Source organism: Leopardus geoffroyi, chromosome E2, assembly GCF_018350155.1.
Source record: "Leopardus geoffroyi isolate Oge1 chromosome E2, O.geoffroyi_Oge1_pat1.0, whole genome shotgun sequence".
In the NCBI taxonomy this organism is placed as follows: domain Eukaryota; kingdom Metazoa; phylum Chordata; class Mammalia; order Carnivora; family Felidae; genus Leopardus; species Leopardus geoffroyi.
This window is the reverse complement of record NC_059335.1, coordinates 9394941-9417700: the sequence shown is the minus strand read 5'-3', so window position 1 is coordinate 9417700 and position 22760 is coordinate 9394941. Positions and strand designations below refer to the sequence as shown.

At 44.9% G+C, this 22760-nt stretch overlaps 1 protein-coding gene across 9 annotated transcripts; it reads right to left on the bottom strand.

The window, feature by feature from the left end:
* CARD8 (caspase recruitment domain family member 8) lies at positions 1-22526 on the bottom strand. Of its 9 annotated transcripts, none has more exons than XM_045440732.1 (12): positions 22393-22526; positions 21345-21448; positions 19702-19860; positions 17677-17841; positions 12934-12989; positions 10724-10874; positions 9680-9909; positions 9344-9606; positions 8751-8876; positions 8274-8415; positions 6625-6669; positions 2222-2817 (listed from the first exon to the last, which is right to left on the bottom strand). In XM_045440732.1, exons 2-12 carry the CDS (start codon positions 21401-21403, stop codon positions 2546-2548), a joined length of 1668 nt encoding a protein of 555 aa, XP_045296688.1. In that variant the 5' UTR covers positions 21404-21448; positions 22393-22526; the 3' UTR covers positions 2222-2545. The 9 variants fall into 9 exon arrangements, with proteins under 9 accessions (XP_045296696.1, XP_045296688.1, XP_045296690.1 ...); XM_045440734.1 differs by having other exon boundaries at positions 9344-9576; XM_045440733.1 differs by having other exon boundaries at positions 10724-10871.
* Positions 22527-22760: the final 234 nt, after the last annotated feature.

The following is a 22760-nucleotide window of genomic DNA, read 5'->3' as shown; positions in this document are numbered from 1 at the left end:
ACAGCCTGGGCCTTGCCACTCAGGCTGGGATAGCTCGGCTTCCAGCACCTGACAAAGATTTAAAAAAAATTTTTTTTAACGTTGATTTATTATTGAGAGACAGAGAGAGACAGAGCATGAGCAGGGGAGGCGCAGAGAGAGGGGGAGACACAGAATCCAAAGCAGGCTCCAGGCTTTAAGCTGTCAGCTCAGAGCCTGACGCCGGGCTCGAACTCACAAACTGAGAGATCATGACCTGAGCCGAAGTCAAACACTTAACCAGCTGAGCCACCCAGGCACCCCTCCTCGTGGGTTCTTAAAGCATACTCAGCAATTGAAAGTAGAAAACATATATAACATTTTTCTGTTTGGGACTTTATTATATATAGAGAGAGGTAATATTGAAGACAACCCGGTCATGAAAGGTAACATGGTCAAAATGGTGGTAAGGCTTTTAGATTCCACTTTATCTTTATTTTTCCTTAAGTAGACACCCCACCCAGTGCAGAGATCAATGCAGGCCTTGAACTCATGACCCTGAGATCAAGATCAAGACCTGAGCTGAGATCAAAAGTCAGACACTTAACTGGCTGAGCCACCCAGGCGCCCCTCTAGATTCTACTCTAATTAACACAATATTAATACTACTACTGAGGCATTCAGTGTGTATCTTTTCAACTCTAGTGCAATCACCAAAAAATACACTACCACATCTTGTCAAAAACACAACAGATAAATTAAGGTGGAATCTGAAAAAACTCTTCACATAACCCCTGAAAAGCCAAGAAAGGAAAGATAGCCATGCAACACAAAGGGCATAAACAGAAAACAAATACAAAAATGGCTGACCCAGGCTAGATTCTAACATGTCAACAATTATGTTCAATGTAAACGGCTCAACATGCCAATTAAAGCAGAGATTGTCAACGTGGGTTAACAAAACAAAAACAAACTGACTCAACTCTATGCCGTCTTCCACAAAAACTCACTTCATATTTGAAATAAGCTGAGTTCAAAGTCAAAGGGTAGCAATAGTTATGCCATGCAAACACTAGTTCAAAGATGGCTGGGACGGATAGAAAATGGCAGGGCCCAATGGAGACTCCAAATGTCAGGCTTATTTTTGTGACATCCTTAGCCAGGAGGGCCTCTCTCAGAATCAGCTGGATGCTCTTCATCTTTCCTCTCGCTGGTTCTGTGTAGACCATTTATCCATACTTCACCACTGTGTGGACCTGCCCACTCCCAGTACCAGCCTATATTCCAGCAGCAAAACGTTTTCTGCCATCGTTTGCATGGGCTTCCATTCCTGTGCTCTGTTCCATGAAAGGGACTCAGATCATTCTGGGATAAATACCAGTGGATAAAATGTTAAAGACACAGCATGTTTTTAATAACGACAACATTGGGGCGCCTGGGTGGCGCAGTCGGTTGAGCGTCCGACTTCGGCCAGGTCGCGATCTCGCGGTCCGGGAGTTCGAGCCCCGCGTCGGGCTCTGGGCTGATGGCTCGGAGCCTGGAGCCTGTTTCTGATTCTGTGTCTCCCCCTCTCTCTCTGCCCCTCCCCCGTTCATGCTCTGTCGCTCTCTGTCCCAAAAATAAATAAATGTTGAAAAAATAAAATAAAATAAAATAAAAAAAAAATAACGACAACATTAAGACTTAGGAATGCCATGAATGTCCTCAACAGAGAGGTTTTTAAAAAAATGTTTATTTATTTTGAGAGAGTGAGAGAGACGGGGAGGGGCAGAGAGGGAGAGAGAGAATCCTAAGGAGGCCCCACACTGTCAGTGCAGAGACTGAAGTGGGGCTCGAACCCACCAACCATGAGATCATGACTTGAGCCAAAGTCAAGAGTAGGACGCTCACCTGACTGAGTCACCCAGCCCCCCCCCCCCCGCCCCACCAACAGAGAGTTTTTGTAAGCCTTCCTGCCTTTTGTTGTGAGAAGGTAACATCTCAGAGGTAATGTTCACCGGAATTGCTTCTCACATTGCTCAGGAGAACTGGTCTCCCTGGGCCTTGTCAATCACGAACACACTTGCGTTTATCTGCCTCTGCCCAGATGTCCAAGAAATGTGCCAATGGATGAAACAGGATTTTTAAAAATTTTTTTTCAATGTTTATTCACCTTTTTGAGAGACAGAGAGAGACAGAGCATGAGCAGGGAAGGGGTAGAGAGAGGGAGGCACAGAATCCGAAGCAGGTTCCAGGCTCCGAGCTGTCAGCACAGAGCCCGACGCGGGGCTCGAACTCACGAACAGTGAGATCATGACCTGAGCCAAAGTCAGATGCTCAACCGACTGAGCCACCCAGGCGCCCCAGGATTTGTTTTTAAAAAGCGCTTCGAGGCAGTAGTCCTCTCTTCAGATATTCCTGACGTTAAGATATTAGGATACACTCATAGGTCTCCGCGAAATTACACATCAGTCCTCAGGAAACCCTGTGTGATGTGTTGGTGTTACCTGGACCTCGTGCCTTGGACCCTGAACTCAATGATCACACGTCCGTTTATCCATTTTCAGCGGAGAACACTGGATTCTCTCTTCCTGAGTATCTGTCTGAATCACTGTTGTAAACTCTGCTGGTTGAGGTAGGACATCAGATAAGGGTCTCTTCTACTAATGCTTTTGAGGAGCACCTTCTGGGCCTGGTGCCCTTTATTCTCCACCATCCTCAGTAGGGTCTCGTTCCTTCTCTGCTGTGTTGGCATCTGCTGCACCATCTCCTTCTCTTCCTCGGTGAAGACCCCACAGTCCTGAAGATCATCCAGGACTCCATTCAGGTTCCCCATCCTGGCTTGAAGATGACGACGGTGCTCCTTCATAAAGGCCACAACTGGACAGAAGGAAGAGTTGCAGACTCAGAAAAGGGAAGCTTGCTTATAGGGGTCAGGACCCATGCCCAGCTTCAAGACATAATTTTGCATGGAGACGTTGCTCATTCTCTTTTGCGGGCTGCCCGGGTCTCACAGACGCACGCTCGGGACGCGCAGTCCATTCTCGGGGGTCAATGAACCTCGGGAGAACTGAGTGATACCTCTTCTCCAATCCCAGCCCCCCCTCCTCCAAGCTTTGAGCACCTCGCCTTCGCTACTTTCCGGTTGTCATCGGAACCCTAGAGAGAGGGCTCTACGTTGCCATCCATCCAACTACTCATCCTTCTAACAGTCTCCGAGTTCCTACATTGCCAGCATCTGTGCATGACATCAGAGAGGCAGATGGATAAGGCTGGCTCCCCACCCTCAAGGGTCTTCTGCTGCTGAACTGTGTAGAAAGAGATTTACCTGGTTAAGGACCACACAGGAGGGACAGGGGCACTGGATGGGAGAAGGTATTTTGCATCATGCTGACTCAGGGTTCCTGTTGGTGCCCGTGTATGGTACCTGTGTGACCTTGGCCAAATAACATTGCTTTCTTGTTCCTCAGTTTCTTCACTAAAAGTGTGGGGGGGGGGGACGCCTGGGTGGCTCAGTCAGTTGAGGTTTCAACTTTGGCTCAGGTCATGATCTCCTGGTCCATGAGTTTGAGCCCTGTGTCGGGCTCTGTGCTGACAGCTCAGAGCCTGGAGCCTGCTTCGGATTCTGTGTCTTCCTCTCTCTCTCTCTGCCCCTCCCCTACTAACGCTCTCTCTCTCCTTTAAAAAAAAAAAATATTAAAAAACAAGTGTGAGTGCTGGGACACCTGAGTGGCTCAGTTAGTTAAGCATCCAACTTCGGCTCAGGTCATGATCTGGCGGTTCGTGAGTTCGAGCCCCACATTGGGCTCTCTGCTGTCAGCACAGAGCCTGGAGCCTGCTTCAGATCTTGTGTCCCCCTCTCTCTGCCACTCCCCCCGCTTGCACTCTCTCCCTCTCTCTTTCTCTTTCAAAATAAAACAGCATTTTTTAAAAAGTGTGATTGCTTTTTATGTACAACTCATGCCTCTAGAACTTTTGCTCTTAACACGGTGGCACAGGTAATTCATGCCCAGTCATCTGTGGCTATAGCCAAACAGCTTAATTTAATGACGTGATTTCTGTGAAGTCTCAGTCTTTGTACTGAAAAGTCATTGTACGTGTATGGTCAGTGACTCCACAGTTTGAATGAATGATGTTGCTGCCAAGGAAAGAGTCTCAGCTTAACCTATTCTTGCTGCCTCGACTGTTTCAACCTTCCCATTTGTTTAGCAACTGCTATTCAACCTTCTTTTTCTTAAGTGTATTTACTTTTTGAGAGAGAGAGAAGAGCACACACGCACGAGCAGGAGGGGGGCAGAGAGAGAATCCCAAGCAGCCTCCACGCCATCAGCGCAGAGCCCGATGCAGGACTCGAATTGGGACATCGTGACCCGAGCTGGGATCAAGAGTCGGACGCTCAACCGAATGAGCCACCGAGGCGCCCTTGCTATTCGATCTTCTTAACTGGACATAAACTTCACTTTTTCCTTTTCTCCAGGATGCACTCTGAGACGTTTTCAACTCCCTCAACGCTAGATCCAAGCTCCTCATTTTATCCTCTTCTAAATCCCTCCAGTTTTCCTTGGCAACACGCCCCACGAGCATATTTTGATAAGCAGGGTGGAACGGGCTTCGTGGTTTTCACCTGCTGGAATAGAAACCCCATGCGTGCAGAGAGCGTGTCTGTCTCGGGCTACACTGCATACAACATTGTTACTTCACGGCCACTACCGTGTTGCCACTCTGACGCTCCTCTGTGATTGTCTGGGGAAGCCAGCCACGGTTTATTGACAGGACTAAACAGAAGTGGACGATATGAAGCCCAAATACAGGTACCCTGATTATTTAGCATGCTACAGGCCTTCGATAAGCTGCGTTTGTCATCAAGATCATTTTTATCACCATAGTCCCATGAGGGACAAATGTCACCACAGCCTTCAGGTCACAGAGGAGGGGATGACTAGACTCTGAAGCAAAGTCTTCACGGAAGAATTAGTATCAAAGGAGGATTTGAAGGATTTGTAGGACTTCTTTAGTGTTTATTTATTTTTGGAAGAGAGAGACAGCAAGCAGGGTAGGGCCAGAGGATGCGAAGCTGGCTCTGGGCTGACAGCAGTGAGCCCGATGTGGGGCTGGAACTCATGAACCGTGAGATCGTGACCCGAGCCGAAGTCGGATGCTCAGCCAACTGAGCCAGCCAGGTGCCCCGGAAGGAAAAGGATTTGGGTATGAAATGCAAGATGCCACCAGGCCAAAAGGGAAAGAGGGGTAAAGAGGTGTCATGATTCATGGCACATGGTGGCCAGGATAAAGATTTGACTCAAGATATGGGCCGGCAGAAGCTTCTGAAGGGTCTTCCAGACAGAGTGAATGAGTGTCGGTTTCATCCTTCAGACGACAGGTGACAGATATCTCTTGCTCAAGAGCTTGTGTGATAGGAAGGGTAGAGACCCTGTATTAATGCTACACACTCACCACCTACATTAAGTCCTTTCAGTTTCCTTTATGAAATCACCTTTGCCTGATTCTTCACCAAGATCTGTAGCTGAGTTTGAACCCAATTGCAACTCCAGGTGTGGGGGCTGATTTTCTCCAGCTAGTCTGCCTCTCTGGACCTCCTGACAGCACCCGCTGGCCAGGATGGGTCTGTTGCCATTTCAAGCCAATGCGATACCCGAGGAGCCTTCTCCTCCCTGAGAGACACCAGAAAATGCTCTCCTTCTCCTCCCGGATGATCTGTTTTGACAAAGGGGGGCCGTCACTTCTACTGTGTGGAGCCTGACAGTCGTGGCCAACAACGTGGAAGGCAGAATGGAGTCCTCTGAATCTTGGCTCCTTATTTTATTTTCTTTATTTTCTTTTTAAAAGTTTAGTGCGGGGGCGCCTGGGTGGCGCAGTCGGTTAAGCGTCCGACTTCAGCCAGGTCACGATCTCGCGGTCCGTGAGTTCGAGCCCCGCATCAGGCTCTGGGCTGATGGCTCAGAGCCTGGAGCCTGTTTCCGATTCTGTGTCTCCCTGTCTCTCTGCCCCTCCCCCATTCATGCTCTGTCTCTCTCTGTCCCAAAAATAAATAAACGTTGAAAAAAAAAATTTAAAAGTTTAGTGCGATCGAGTCCCACGCTCCTCCGACTGAGCCAGCCAGGTGCCCTTTGGCATTTTATTTTAAATAATTTCTTTCCCCGCTACCTACCATCTCCATTAACCTTAACCAATTCCCAGCTAACACCTGATCTTGACATTTACAACAGCTCATAAGCCAATTCCCACTTCCTGTTCATTCCTCACTCACAGTCATCCACACAGTTCCGAAGAGTGAGTACCTTGTTACTTACCCTTCGAAAGTCCCCCTTTGCCTTCGGACTAAGCTCCAAAAGAGTTCAACGATCATCCTTATGCTTACAAGTTCTGTTTCTTGCCTGCCCCTCTGGTCTCATGTGGGCTCCGTCTCTCTAAAGTTTGATCCCCAGCCGCCTCGAACTACTCTCACTTAAAGTTCAGCAGATGCAAAATGGTTTCCCAAAAAAGTGTGGTTGCACGCTTAGAGTCTGCGTATTACAGCCTCATGTGTTTGCTGAAGTGCATCAGGCTCTGTGTTTGTCTCTGGAACCACTTAGTCTTTGTAAATGAAGAGAAGGTATGAACCCACATTGAGCGACATCACTCAAAGATCTCCTGAAATCAGACTTTTGGTGGAAACACTGCACTGACCTGGGAGGGGAGGAGGGGCCGATGTAGCACCAAACTGGAGCTCCTCTAGGAAGGAAGGAAAAGTTGGAGAATGATATGAAATTAGCTGTATACCTTTATTTAGTTTTTCTTTTCTTTTTTAAGTTTATTGTTTTAGTAATCTCTACGCCTATCTTGGGGCTGGAACTCATGACCCCGAGATCAAGAGTCACATGCTGTACTGATCGAGCCAGACAGGTGCCCTTTGGTTTCTCTAGGCTTTGATGTAACACACTAAAATAATTTTTTTTATTTTTAAATGTTTTTATTTATTTTTGAAGGAGAGAGAGAGAGAGAGACAGAGACAGAGCATGAGCAAGGAAGGAGCAGAGAGAGAGGGAAACACAGAATTCGAAGCAGGCTCCAGGCTCCGAGCTGTCAGCACAGAGCCCGATGCAGGGCTCAAACCCACAAACCATGAGATCATGACCTGAGCTGAAGCTGGACGCTCAACCGACTGAGCCACCCAGGCACCCCTGTAACACACTAAAGTAATTTAATTCCATTTCCTAAGTGAAGGATCCCATTCGAACATTAATATACAAATGGAACCCCATGAGGTAGAAGGTCACTCCCTACCCATTAGGGAAATGCATCAGAGGAAGGAATATATTTTCCCAACATTCCTTCTATTTCTATTTATAAGCCAGTATGTGAGAAAATGTGAAGCCAACGCTTAAGTTATCATACTGTTCTACATAAATTATCCTCTAGGAAACAGAACTACCCTATGACCCAGAAGTTGCACCAGAAATTATTTAGCCAGAGGATCCAACAAGATCCAGATTTGAAGGGGTTCATGCGCCCCAATGTTTATAGCAGCATTATTTACAACAGCCAAACTATGGAAGAGCCCAAGTGTCCATCAACTGATGAATGGATACAGAAGATGTGGCATAAATATATATGTGTGTGTGTGTGTGTGTGTGTGTGTGTTACTCAGCCATCAAAAAAAATGAAATCTTGTCATTTGTAGCTATGTGGATAGAGCTAGGGTATACTATGCTAAGTGAAATAAGTCTATTAGAGAAAGACAAATACCATAGAATTTCGCTCATATGTGGAATTTAGGAAACAAAACAGATGGACATATGGGAAGGAGAAAAAAAGAAAGAAAGAAAGAGGAAAGCAAACCATAAGCGACTCCTAATGATAGAGAACAAACTGAGGGTTGATGGAGGGAGGCGGGTGGGGGAGGGGCCGGGTGGAAGATGGGCACTAAGGAGGGCACTTGTTATGATGAACACTGGGTGTTGTATGTAAGTGACGAGTCGCTGAATTCTACTCCCGAAACCACTATTCCACTATATGTTAACTAACCAGAATTTAAAGAAAAATTAGGAAGAAAACAATTATCTTCTAGGCAAACGTGTTTTGGCATGAAATACCATCATGAAGTGATTAAATGTGAATAAGCGAGTACATTCCCCAAACCTTATAATGCCGGGGTTGTTGATAGTGCAGAACTTTGGACACTCTAAACTGTCAGTAGATTTATTTTCTTCTCTGGGATGAGACCATAAACAGACCTTCTCCTGTGATAGACTTCACTGCAACCAAGGAGACAGGTGCGTGATTTTTTTTCTTCCCCCCCCCCCCCCAATTTTAGCCTTATATATTTTTTTACCTACCTGGCTTCACCAAAGTGCACCAGATCAAAGTCTTGTGTCTTTTTTCAGTAATTTCAAGCATGATTGGTTCCTTCATCCTCCCAGCATAGACTTTGGAGAAGATCTGGATTTCTCCAGGGTTCCTGTAGGATAATTTCAACTCCTAGAGGAAACACATGACTTAAAGCATCGGTGGGAGGGGGGTGGGGGGAGGGGGTGGAAAGTTCTGTTTGCCTGCAGGAAACCGGCCACTGAAATCTAATCCATTTCCCATACAATCTCACGGCTGGTTGAGAGGAAAACAGAGGGAGAAAGGTCAACATTCTTGGTAAGTTTACAATTTCGGGAAATATTATTGTTCCATGGAAGGAAGCGTAGACCAGCTTTTATCAGGACATAGTTCAGAGAATCATCTTCTCTCTTTTTTTTTTTTTTCTTCAAAAGTACAAAATATTTTGAACCATGTGTTCAATTTGAGTTAGACCCAATTCTACTGACCTTGGGTATTATTTCCAGGGAAGGCGAACAAGACACAATATAACGGGAACCAAAATTCAGTGGGTCCACTGGGGGCGAGGTCTGCAGACGCACACCTTGAAATTTAGCTTCCTCCTCATCTATTGCCTGAGGAAGAAGCAGCAGAAGCAAATCAGAGGGCGAAGCTAAAAGTAAATAAGCAAAAGCAGTCGCATACAAAGTGCTCCATATACGGTATCAAGTAGCACGTATGACATCATTCAATGGACGTAAAGGTTCATGTACAGACTGATACATTCAAATATATATGTATATACCTATATATATGCATATTCGTATATATATGAATAGGTCTCTGTACGTAAGGAAGGAATGTCGTGAGAGGGAGAATCCCTAGCAGGCTTCAAGCTGTCAGCACAGAGCCCAACACGGGGCTCGGACTCACAAAACTGAGGTCGTGACCTGAACCAAAATCAAGAGTCCCGCATGCAACCTACTGAGCCACCCAGGTGCCCCTGTGCCTTGACTTTTCTGTTCAATAGGGAGACAGAAGGTCCAAGGTGATCGGCTGAAAATGTAATTCTCACATCTTCTCCCAAATCTGCAGGCCTTACCTTCGTTAGCAAGGAGTCGCTGGGGATAAGATACAAGTGAAATTTCACATCTTCGGGGTGGAAGTGATAATAGATTAGTGCCGTGGATGTGATGGGGACCGAAAGACAGGTGCCTCTGGCAAGTCTCAGCAGGATCCCCATCAGAGAGAAGCTAGGGTTTTCCAGGATGGCATAGAAAGGCTCCACTCGGGCTGGCGGCTCCAGGACCATCCCTTCATCCTTAAAATGGGCAACTTGGAACCAAGAGATATCGACCTCATTTGCTGCAGGGCAACCAGAAAGGCCATTAGACAATGTTCCCCACCGTCCCCACAGCCTCCTCTGTCCCCTCTGTACCTGGGAGGGAGATGACGTGGGGGAGGTGGATTTCAGTGATGACCCCCTCAGGCTCCACAGAGATGTCAAATAAAGGGCCGGCCACCATCCACTTCTCGTGATGCTGTAACTCCAGATCCAGATGCCGACCCCAAGAATCGAACGTAATTGTCACGGTCACTGCTGCTGTTACCAGGAAGCCGAGGCCTGTTGCTGGCCACAGATAGAAGCCGGCCACGGGGAAGTGGACACTGAAAAGAGTCAGAATGATAGTCATACAGGGACAACACCAGGACTTTGATTTAAAGAACAAATGTGCAGGGGCACCTGGGTGACTCAGTCAGTTGAGCGTCTGATTCAATTTCAACTCCAGTCATGATCTCACAGTTTGTGAGTTCGAGCCCTGCATTGGGCTCTGTGCTGACAGCATGGAACCTGCCTGGATTCTCTCTCTGCCCCCCCCCAACCCTCTCTTTCTGCCCTCTCCACCACTATCAGGAATAAATAAACATTTAAAAAATAAAGAACAATTGTGCAGAGGGATGTGATGTTTGGGGGAGAGCAAGGTTCAAGATTCATCTGTGACTTTCACCACATTAGAAAATTCTGTGGGGGGGAGGGGGCACCTGGGTGGCTCAGTTGGTTGAACGTCCAACTTCAGCTCAGGTCATGATCTCATGGTTTGTGAGTTCGAGCCCCGTGTCAGGCTCTGTGCTGACAGCTCAGAGCCTGGAGTCTGCCTCAGATTCTGTCTCCTCCTCTCTCTGCCCCTCCCCCACTTGTGCTCTGTCCCTCTGTCTCTCACAAATAAAGAAATGTAAAAAAAAAATTTTTTTTAAGAAAATTCTGGGGAATTAATTAGGCTTTCTGGGCCCTGATTTCTCTGTATTCTACATCTGTCAAAATTAAAATACCAACTCGGAATATGGAATACAGAGAATATTGACAAAATTTCAGATGTCTTAAGAGATATATCATGTACGTGTATACATGTTAAGTATCACACATTATATACTTCCTTTATAGCAGAATTGTGTTTAAACAATCAGCATCTTCGATTCTTACCTGTATCTGTTTGCACTCTTATCAATCAACTCAATATCCACATTTCCTTCAGGTCCCAGAAACTGATTACTTTTACAAACCGGTTCAGTCCCAGAACACAGTTTAGCAACCAGGTGGGGCACTACTGTCTTCTCTTCCAAGCAAGTATCTTCTGAAAAAAATATATTGCATGTGTCATATGTGGATTGTTGAAAAAGGCATGGCCTGAAGGGGTCCTGGATGTTGAATTGCACATGTACTGTTGGGAATCCAGATATCAGAGAGAAGGGTATGGGACTAGCACAAGCGGCTTTGTTTTGAATCCACACAGAGAAAGCCACAAGAAGGTTCTTTGTTACTGCTGAAATTACGCCCCCAAATTTAAGAAGGAAGTCAGGCTGGGCAGCATGGGGGGCAAGGGGTGTATTTGCCTAAGTCAGGAACCACAGCAGCTAAATTTCTACATGGTCCCAAGAAGCAGAAAATGCTTGTTGCTGGTGAGGGAAGCCTAGTCCATAAAGCGAACAAGCATGAAAGCTGAAGAGGCAAAAACACATCTGTTCACTCTCGTCCTCTCCACCATCCATCTCGTGGCACCCCCAGACCATCGCCCGTTCCCTGAACGCTTCCAGGATCTGACTGCACAACAATGCTTGGAGACCCTCCATGCACGCACTGCTGAATTCATTTCCCACTGCTTAGGCTCTGGGCGAGGATGATTTGCATAGAACAAATATCTCTAACCTGGGCGATAGAAATCTTTTAGACACTGTCCTCCGACAAAAATTGGTTTATGAGAAATTATATATGATGGAATCTCATTCTGCAGAGAGTAGAGATCTTGTATAGGAAAAATGAAAAGTCTCAATTAAACAGTTACTTAACCTCTCTCAGTTTTTTTCCTCCTGTAGAATTGCTCTGAATCTTGGTACCTGGCTGTGTGATACCCAGCGAAAATAGCACACAATGTTAGCTATTCATGTGATTAGCTTACCCAGTGACCACATGACTGGGAAGACAGGAGTTGGGCTGGGGATCAAGATACAGCCAACACCAGTGCCCTGCTCTCCTTGAATCTCACATGGCTTTCAAACTACTTCACACCATGTAGGACAGTTTTCAACCATCAGTTCTTAGAGGTGGAGCAAGTAATGACAAAATCTAAAATAGTCATGTTGGGTAATTTTTTCCAACCCAACACAATGAGCATAGATATATGGGCTGAATTTGAAGATGGAACCTATAAGAAGGTATTACTGGTTAAATGAGTCATAAGAGGGGTGCCTGGGTGGCTCAGTCAGTTAAGTGTCCAACTTCGGCTCAGGTCATGATCTCATAGTCCATGAGTTTGAGCCCCACATCAGTATCTATGCTGACAGCTCAGAGCCTGGAGCCAGCTTCAGATTCTGTGTGTCCCTCTCTCTCTGTCCTCATCCCCTGTTCATGGTCTCTCTCTCACTCTCTCTCTCTCTCTCTCTCTTAAAAATAAATAAACATTAAAAAAAAATTTAATGAGTCATAAGAAAGAACTCTTTATCCAATAGGAAAGGTGTCCTGGTGTTCTTACAATAAAAGGAAGGGGGACCAGATCTCTCTCTCTCTCTCTCTCTCTCTCTCTCTCTCTCTCTCTCTCGGTGCACAAAGAAAAGGCCATGTGAAGACCCAGGGAGAAGGTGGCCATCTACAAGCCAGGAAGAGAGTCTTCACGAAAGACCAAATCTACCAGCCTTTGATCTGAGACTTCTAGCTTCCAGAACCATGAGAAAATTAACTTCTATTGTTTAAGGCTCCTAGTCTACCGTATTTTGTTATGACAGTCCTAGTAGACTAATACAATGGAAATGTCTCCTAACCAAATACAATCCAATGCTGCCACACCTCACCTACCAGCTGGAAGATTTCTCACCTCTAAGTTTGCTTTATTTGTCTTTGAAGTAGAATCTATATAATCCACTCATAGAGTTTCCATGGATAATAAAAAGAGAATATGTGTAATAACCCTAATAGGGTATTTGGAATATGGAATTCATTCCTGATATAACATCCAAGATTTTGAGTACTTCGTATCCCCATTTAAGTTGTATGGAGGATGGTGTCAGAGATAAGAAAATTTGTTTTTGGTCGTCACTGCCATAAAGGACTTCAACACTGTCTTCTCTACGTAAAGCCACGGGACATTTCCATCAACCCACTGACACAGTCCTGGCCTCATCTCTATGTTAGCCAATTACCTGATTCTTGACTCTGTGAAGATTCCTGGTCTTCAGATTCGCTTCTGAATGGAGAACTTGAGTGTCAAAAATGAGGAAAATATTATAAATTAGTTCACAGCAGGCACCTGGCTATCAGTAGAGCATGCGGCTCTTGATCTTGGGGTCATGAGTTTGAGCCCCATGTTGGGTGTAGAGATTACTTACAACCAAAACTTAAAAAAAAAAGAAATAAATCAGTTCACACACACGCAATAATAATAATAAATAATAATAATAATAATAATAGTAATAGTAATGAAAGGGATGTGATTAAAAGCTAGAGCTGTTTGGCCCAAACAGTGGCCACTAGCCAAAAGAGGCCATTTAAACTTTTAATTTAATTTAATTTAATTTAATTTAAATTTAATTTAAAATTCAGCTCCTCAAGGGTGCCTGGGTGGTTCAGTTGGCTAAAAGTCCAACTTCATTCAGGTCATGATCTCACAATCCATTGGTTCGAGCCCCTCGTCAGGCTCTGTGCTGACAGCTAGAGCTTGGAGCCTGCTTAGGATTCTGTATCTCCCTTTCTCTCTGTCCCTCCCCCACTCATGTTCTGTCTCTGTCCATCTCTTGAAAATTAATAAAATTTAAAAACAATTTAAATTCAGCTCCTCAGCTGTACTATCCACATTTCAAATACTTAATACCTACATATGGAAAATGGATAACATATTGGCTACTGCAGAATAGAACATTTCCATCATCATGGAAAGTTCTACTGGACAGTTGTATTAGACTCTCAAAAAAGAGATAACTTGGACAAAGAGAGGTTTGTTAACAAAATGTAAGCCTAGTAGAACTAAGAGGATCTCTCAAATCAAATGTGTTTTGACCACTCTACCGCTTCTCCTATTATACCAGTGTCCAAAGTGGCCATACCTCACTTCTATTGTTTAAGTTGCTCTGGCTGGGGGGCGCCTGGATGGCTCAGTCGATTAAGTGTCCCAACTCTTGATTTCAGCTCAGGTCATGATCTCATGTTTTGTGGGTTCGAGACCCACATCATTCTCTGCGCTGACAGTGCAGAGCCTGCTTAGGATTCTCTCTCTCTCTCTCTCTCTCTCACTCTCTCTCTCAAAATAAATAAACTTTAAAAAATATTTAAGTTGCTCTGACTGTGTCACTTCAGCTGGCAGTAGGGGCAGGACTGGAGGGGGACAAGAATTTTGTGACCACATGTGTTTGTGAGATGCGACTGCTTATATTTCCAAATCCAATGGGCATGATGGCAAAGGAGGTCTGAGAGACAATACTCCAGGGCAAGTTAGATGCACGCTACCCACTCTGAGTCTTTTACTGTGGAGCCTTTTTACTACCAACAAAGTACTGTGAACACACGTGCCTGGTGTCACTAAATGTCAACAGTGGTTAGAGAAGGATTTTCCAATTTTAGCATATGTGCTGCCGAAGCGAACACTAGAGAAGAATTTTCGAAATGAGCCTGCAAAACTTCCTGGAGAAAAATCACAGAAACAAGAAGCTGACATCAGTGAGGGTCAAAAGACACAGCAGGGGAAGAGGAAGAGAAGAAAAAGCAGAAGAGAGGTAGAAGAGGTCCAATAAAGCAAAAAAGAAGACTGTACCACAAAAAATTCTGATCGCCAAAATTCCCAGAGTGAAGAAGAAATCTGTGACAGGACTACGTGGCTTTGCAACTTTCGAAATTGATCTTAAAGAAGCACAGAGACTTGTTGCTCAAAAATTCTCCTGTGGAGGGGCGCCTGGGTGGCGCAGTCGGTTGGGCGTCCGACTTCAGCCAGGTCATGATCTCGCGGTCCGTGAGTTCGAGCCCCGCGTCGGGCTCTGGGCTGATGGCTCAGAGCCTGGAGCCTGTTTCCGATTCTGTGTCTCCCTCTCTCTCTGCCCCTCCCCCGTTCATGCTCTGTCTCTCTCTGTCCCAAAAATAAATAAACGTTGAAAAAAAAAAAAAAAACTAACAAGCTGTGGGGGCGCCTGGGTGGCGCAGTCGGTTAAGCGTCCGACTTCAGCCAGGTCACGATCTCGCGGTCCGTGGGTTCGAGCCCCGCGTCAGGCTCTGGGCTGATGGCTCAGAGCCTGGAGCCTGTTTCCGATTCAGTGTCTCCCTCTTTCTCTGCCCCTCCCCCGTTCATGCTCTGTCTCTAACTGTCCCAAAAATAAATAAACGTTGAAAAAAAAAATTTTTTTTTTAAAAATTCTCCTGTGGGGACTCAGTAACAGGAGAGGATGAGATCATGATTTAGGGAGACTTTATATATGACATGATTGATGTCACTCAGGAAAAAAAATGGCCAGAGGTGGATGATGATGGCTACAAAGATCTTGGAAAAGCAAAGAAGTGATTTTGAAAATTTGTCTGTAGTTAATGATCATAACTGAGAGTTGATGTGGCCAAAGGGAGAGAGGCCTTAAATATACACACACACACACGCACACGCGCACACACACACACGTTTATGTGTGTGTGTGTGTGTGTGTGTGTGTCCTACAGTAAAACTGTAGATTTCAGCACACTTGGTATTTTCACTGTTCTGGATAAGGTTGGTTCGTTTTTTTTAACTGCCAAAGTCTGATAAACAGAGGGGAGACTGTAATGCTTATACATGAAATAGAATTTAGTCAAATAAACATTTTTGGGTCATTTAGCATTAATTAATTAATTAATTGGCTCTCGTTTGTGTCATATAACTTTTGGAATAAAAACACTGAATTAGCAATTGACTCATGGGTGAAACACATGCCCCCATAGCAGTGGTGCCCAAACTTGACTGCACCTAGGAAGCTAAACCACTCGCCCCCCCCCACTGCAACTCACACAAATACCTATCACAAAACACAGGCCACAGCCCGTACCAACTAAGTCAGGAGGTTGGTGGTGAGACCAAAGCACCATTACTTTTAAAGCTTCCGTGATTCCACTATTTATTTTGACAAAGCTGAAAATCATGCTCTATGGGGTGAGCTAGTGGTTCATGAGGCACCTGGTTGTGAGAATCTGTCCCTAACACATGAGGACAACCAACACAATCCAGTCTCTGTCTTGGGGAGTTGGAAATTTGGAATGAATCAAGACCTGGGGTATCACAAGGCAAGAATCCTAGTTCCTAAAATGAGGTATGTATGATGAAGGACGCCTGAGTGGCTCAGTCAGTTGAGCGTCTGACTCTTGATCTCAGGTCATGATCTCATGGCTGTGAATTCGAGCTCTGTGTTGGGCTCTGTACTTGTCATGAAGCCTGCTTAAGTTAAAAAAAAGGGGGGGGGGAGGGAGAGATGTGATGAAAGAGGAAACAAAAGCATTGTTTTCTGTGGGTAAAGTAGTTATGGCATAATTGCTTCCATGGTATCATGAAATGTCTAGTTTCACTGATGTGTTCTTAGATTCCCTTCATTTCTTGATCTATACACGTAATCCTTGATCCCCAAACTCCTTATCTATTCCTTGCTACGTCTATTCACTTCAACCTGAAAGGGATTAACAGAGAAATTGATACACAGACTATGGATAAAAAAGAACACATATTTGCAGAAGTGGACTTAAAAGAAAGAATCTGTGGCTCTTTTCTCAAAAGCATTCTTGGGCAAGCCACCTGTGAGAAACTTGACCTGCCCTGCTCAGTCTTGGTGCTATGTCTGAGGCTACAGAAGCAGTCATGGATTGTGTTGGCCCCATGCAAAGCACAGAAGTTACATACACTGCCTTCTGTGTGATGCTCCTGCACGCTGGATTCCAATGGGTGGCAGAGGTTGGGATTTCGGTGGTGGGAGGAACCCCTGATGAGCGGGAGCCAATTCATCCCAGTAGGTGGGATCCAACTGTTAAATTTTTCAGGAATTTTGTGGGCAGGTTGTTAAACACAGATATTATTAAGAATTAAGTTACCGGGGCGCCTGGGTGGCTCAGTTGGTTAAGCGGCCGACTTTGGCTCAGGTCATAATCTCACAGTCCGTGAGTTCGAACCCTGTGTTGGGCTCTGTGCTGACAGCTCATCTGACCCTCCCTGTTCATGCTCTGTCTGTCTCTGTCTCAAAAATAAATAAACATTAAAAAAAAAAGAATTAAGTTACCTAGGACTCTCATTTAAATAGACCATATTACAAATAAATAAATGCTCGCATTTTTACTACAACTTACTGTATTCTGCACTCTTTTCTCTAAGTTTGTTATTTATTCTTTTGTCATCTCTACACTCAACATGGGGCTCCGACTCAGGGTCCTGAGATCAAGAGTTGCAAGCTCTTCCTACTGAGCCACCCAGGCGCCTCTATACTCTGTACTCTTGAGGTATCATGTTAGTAGTTTGAAATCCACCATGATACAAGTAATCACCCCACAGAAATTGGACGGCACTACAAATAAAAGCTCTCTCCCTCCCCTGAGGAAGCTGGTGTTGAATATTTTCCATCCAGCACACCCCTTCAGGGACCCCCACTCCGTCCTTCAGCCTCGCCATGAGCCAGATTCCCAAGGCACTGAGTTAGCAATTTGTTTTGGTTCCCAGCTTAACCAATGACACAGTGATCTTTGCATCCACGACTGCCTTTTCGTGTATAGCTTCTCATCCTGCCTTCCTGGAAGAAGAAGAGTTTGTGGGTTTGCCGATAAGACTGTATAACCTCATTCATTCTCCCCCTGATTCCCATGTAAATGACCAAATTCCCCTGATTCTTGTGCGCACCTCTGGTATCGAGGAACAGAATCCAGTAGTGTTACAGGTTTTTCCACATAATCATTCCCCTTACCAGGAAATCTCCTCCTCACAGGACTCGGTTCCAAGAGCAGTGACGTGCAGTGGTGGCTCTGATACCAACACTTCACAATATCCTGCACTTTCTGAGAACGTAGAAAACGGGTCATCCTGTATCTGCACAGCCGAAGAGCGGGGGTGAGATACGTCGTCATAGCCACTGCAAACAGAACGGAAGTTGTGTTATGAATACAGCATGGAGGCCTGGTGGAAGGACAATCTTGGCAGCATGATTTATGTTAAAAGCCATGGACCCCATGCTTTGTCTTTATAGAAGTCTTCTCTCAAGCCCCCATGGGTCCATCTCACCCCGCTTCGTACCAGATTTCACTGTGTCTCTATTTCCCATTCCACGTTGCTCTCTCCATCCCAGGAAGCAGAACTCAGTCGATTCTCAACACCAAGTACTTGCTGTAACATTTTGTTTCATACTGGATTGTTGACCTAAGTGACTTTGTTGAGAAGTTTAGGGAGAAGAGAAGATTCCTAGCTTATATTCTGCCCTCACCCATCACTGGTGCCCGAGAGAATGGGACCCTAATGTGAGTGAGTGAAATTCCAGGATATCAGTGAGATTATATTCTGTAAGAACCCACCCAGAACAGGGGCACCTGGGTGGCTGAGTTGGTTAGCAACAGACTCTTGACTTTGGCTCAGGTCATGATCTCATGGTTTTTGGGCTCAAGCCCCAAGTTGGGCTCTGCGCTGGCAGTGCAGAGCCAGCCTGGGATTCTCTCTCTCTCTGCCCCATCCTTGTTCATGCTCTCTTGTTTTCTCTCAAAATAAGTAAACATTTAAAAATGTAAGAGAAAAAGAACCCATTCTGTACTAATGCTTCTTTTCTACCTCCTGCCTCCACATGATGAGATACACCTGAGATGCTAAACGATGGCTATCAGGCTTATTTCCTTCTTCCACTGGGGATCCTCGTCAAGATATGGAACAGAAAAGTCCTATGCTAGGTCCTTTCTTCTTCTTCTTCACACTTGAGAGCTGGGGTCCAGGGTCCCTTGGCTGGCTGATATCGAGATTGGGGTTAGGAGCAAGGGAGCATCCTTTGGGCCAAGACCTGTACAGTCTAATATGATAGCCACTAGACACACGTGCCTATTTAAACTTAAATTTTAATTAATTAAAATTTAAAATCAGTTTCTCACTTGAACTAGCCATATTTCAAGTGGCCAAACATCGCAGGTGGACAATAGTTTTCATATTAGACACCACGGATATGAGCTATGTCCATGCTGGCAAGAATTCTATTGATAGCCCTGACCTTAATCATCTACGATGGTTCAATTGACTACAGATTGGCATTGGAGTAACTGGTATTGGTTCAACCAAATAAAGTGGTTTATTGAGTCCTACAAGCCATGGTACCCTGTATAGAAATATCCTATTGAGAAAGGGTGGATAGACGAAGCAACACTGAGGAATTCTTGTGTTCATCAGCAATATATTCCAGCCTGTCAAATATTACCTTGAAAAAAATCTATATCTGAGTTACTAGTACTGGGTCAATGTCAATTTCCAAATTGTGGCAGTGATATTTTTGTTGTTGTTGTTATTGTAGTTAGAGAGAGAAGAGTGGGGGAGGGGCAGAGGGAGAGAGAGAGAGAGAGAGAGAGAGAAAATCTTAAGCAAGCTTCATGCTCAGCTCTGAGCCCAATTCAGGGCTGGATGCCACGACCCTGGATCATGACCTGAACTGAAATCAAGAGTTGGCACTCAACCAACTGAGCCACCCGGGCGCCCTGGCAATGACTATGGTTATAAAAGATATCATCATTAAGGGAAGCTGGGTTGAGTGAACATTTTTGCTCATTCTGTACTACTTTGGCTACTTCCTGTGGGTCTTAAACCATCTCAAAATAAAAAGTCATAACAACGAAAAAGAGAGAACAAATACGCTGATTTTTATGCAAATAATCTCAACGTCTTTGCTTTTCACTGATCTCTATGAGACAGAGGGACAAGATCCAGAATCTTCCATTTTATCCACACTGAATATAGTATCTCTTACCTGAAAAAGTCAGTTTTGCATCGGTCCTGAAAAGGGGTAGAGCTCTGTTTTTGTTTTTGCTTTGACCGGGCGGACATCCTCCACGATGACAGGTAGAAGTTCTCTGAGTGGTAGACGTTCTTTTCCACTTTGTCTGCATCACTGATGCACACACACAACCTGGGAAACACAAAGGGTATTGTGATTTGTGTATGTGCAGGGAACTGGATGGGGGGATGGTCTCCTCACTGTGATGCAGTGGAAGTAACACAAACCAGATGCCTCATCCTCAGAGTGATGCATTTTCTGATGTCCACCTTGGGATTCACTTATTTCACTGTGTTGACTGTTACCCCATCACCACTCAGCAGACAGTGAGCTCATCTCAGGAGACATGGCTCATTTGATTCTCAGTGCTTCATGTTCATCACATGTATACGTAATACTTGGTAAGACTTAATACAGACTCGAATATAACTTGTACAACAATATTGCATGCTAGTAAAGTAGGGAGTGTGAGAAGTTCCTTACTCTTCTGCTGCCCTTCATCGGTCCTAAAAAGGGGGAACTTTTGTACAATTGCACCACACTAGATGAATTAAACTTCCCCCAAAGCAACATCTGTTTATTTAGTGTGAGTCTGTCGTGACTATGGCGACCAAAGAGAGGAGAATCCAAAGGCTGGTTCTTGGCACTTACAGCCAAATCAACATTGTTGCTTAACTCTCTGAGGGAAGTATCAGTTTCCTGACTTGTAAAGCAAGGATATAACACCATCCTCCCAAATCCTTGTGATGATTAATTCTAGCAGGGTAATGTTACCCAGTACCCAACCTAAAAAATGTTAGATTCACAAAGAAAATAACTCATGTCAGTTACCCTCAGTATTCCCTAGCATGGGGGGCTTGTACACCTGCCATACTGGCTGCATCTTTGGTCCAATTCATTTCTGTCCAGTTCCAAGATGAGGCAAAAATGTGCTTTCATTGGTCACAAAGAAAACAAGAGCCTCTGGAACGTGTGCTATTGAGGAGTAGCTGAAGCGTTCATGGATACAGCTTAGTGAGTTTGCCTTGTGCCTTGGGATGGTCAAAAGCACAGCCATGGCATCAGGGAAAGAGTTGGAGGAACGTCCATAGACTCACTTGTGCTCAAGTATGAAGTTGTGGTCAGAGTCAAGGTCATATTACCCAATGATGGAGAGAGAAAGTCTAGGTAGTACATCTGGCCATCCAGGAAGGTGTTCCCCTTCAGGTATGTTGACACGAGTGAATGAAAAAGAAATGTAAGCAGAGCCTTTTCTTTAAAAAGAAAAAAAAAAAGCAAGGACACCTGGGGGGACTCAGTCGGTTAAGCGTCTGACTCTTGGTTTTGGCTCAGGTCATGATCTCACGGTTCATGAGATTGAGCCCCTCATTGGGCTCTGGGCTGACAGCACAGGGACTACTTGGGATTCTCTCTCTCTTCCTCTCTCTCTCCCCTCTCTCCCCCTCAAAATAAATAAATACACCTAAAAATTTTTTAATAAAATTAAATAAATAAAACAAAAAGACCATAGTACTCAGTATTTCATGCATCAGTAATGAGGGGGCAGAGGAAAATAATGAGGTACAGAGGATACAAAGCCATCAAGAGTCCTCGAAGGGCAGTATATATACTCTCACCATGTCAGAGGGCATCTCTTACATATGCGTATCCTTTTCTTAGATGTATATTTTTCCATTTTATCAGCCGGCGTGTTTACCTCTCTGCTACGTCTCTATTAACCCTGAGAAAAGAAAAGAAAATTGTATTCACATAAGTTGGAGGAACCTGCAGATAAATGTTAGCTTTTATGTCGCCACACAATCGCCAACATTGCTTATTGTCCGCTCAAAAGAGATACATCAGGTGAATTGTTCCCGGTAATGCTAGGCACTTGGAAGAGAGACCCAGAAAAGACTGTGAAGTTTAAAAATTATTTTTTAATTTTTCAATTTTTTAAGTGTTTGTTTCTTTCTGAGAGAGAGAGAGAGTGCAAGCAGGCTAGGGGCAGAGAGAGAGAGGGGGACAGAGGATCTGAAGTGGGCTCCCTGATGACAGCAACGAGCCCAATGCAGGCTCTCTCTCTCTCCTTCTCTTCTCTGTCTCTCTCTCTCAGAACAAATAAACTTAAAAAAGAAAAAAAAAAACCCAGAAATTAGAACCACATGGTAAACACGGGCAAATACCAAAAACCATAATACCGATTAAAACTCAAAGAGATTCATTACAGCCCGATACCGAAGAAAGATTTGTAGGAAGATATTACAGACTCTGCAGAAGTGAAGGTCTTTTCTAAGTTAATTTATTGATTTTAAGAGAGAAAGAGAACGAGTGGAGGAGGGGCAGAGAGAGAAGGAGACAGAGAATCCCAAGCAGGCTCCCCACCACCAGCATACAGCCCAACACAGGGCTCAATCCCAAGAACTATGAGATCATGACCTGAGCTGAAACCAAGAGTCTGTCCTCAACTGACTGAGCCACCCAGGCACAGAAGTGACTTTGATTTTGCTTTCTTCTGAGTCAGATGCCGGCTCTGTCTGGCTCAAATCTACCCACAACCAGCTGCAGGGGGTTCTGAAAGCCCACTTCCCCTGCTGATTTCAAAAGGAGCTTGGAACTAGGCAATCTGCAGCTAAGGGCATCCTCCCATCTGTCCTTCCCTACTTGATCTTTTCCTGCAGTACTTACCGAAGTCTCGGCTTCCCCAGGGCACAGAAAGGAGAAGGCAGAGCTGGTGGTTCAGACATCCCCGGGCTGCCCCAGGTTGTGTTCATCTGGGGAAAGACTACCCCAAAGGGAAGAGGCTGAGGCTGAGTCAGAGGAGAATTAGGGACCTCCTCTTATTAAAAGAAGAAGTCCTGCCTCTTGTTATTTATGACATAATACTTTCCCAAGGATGTGTGATCACTGATGCTCAATTTTCCTTTTTTTTAAACGATTTTACTTGTAAGTAATCTCTACCCCCAACATGGGGCTCAAACTCACAACCCTGAGATCAAGAGTTGGGTGCCCTACCCACTGAGCCAGCCAGGTGTCCCACTGATACTCAATTTGAA

What these genes read in the sequence shown, in the direction of transcription:
- CARD8 (XM_045440732.1), bottom strand. Translation starts at nt 21,403, where the DNA reads ATGGAAAAATATACATCTAAGAAAAGGATACGCATATGTAAGAGATGC. An exon ending in AAGAGATGCCCTCTGACATG is followed by an intron (nt 19,861 to 21,344) that starts GTGAGAGTATAT and finishes TGTGTTTCCCAG; the next exon opens with GTTGTGTGTGTGCATCAGTG. An exon ending in GTGCACTTTGGTGAAGCCAG is followed by an intron (nt 6,670 to 8,273) that starts GTAGGTAAAAAA and finishes CTTCCTTCCTAG; the next exon opens with AGGAGCTCCAGTTTGGTGCT.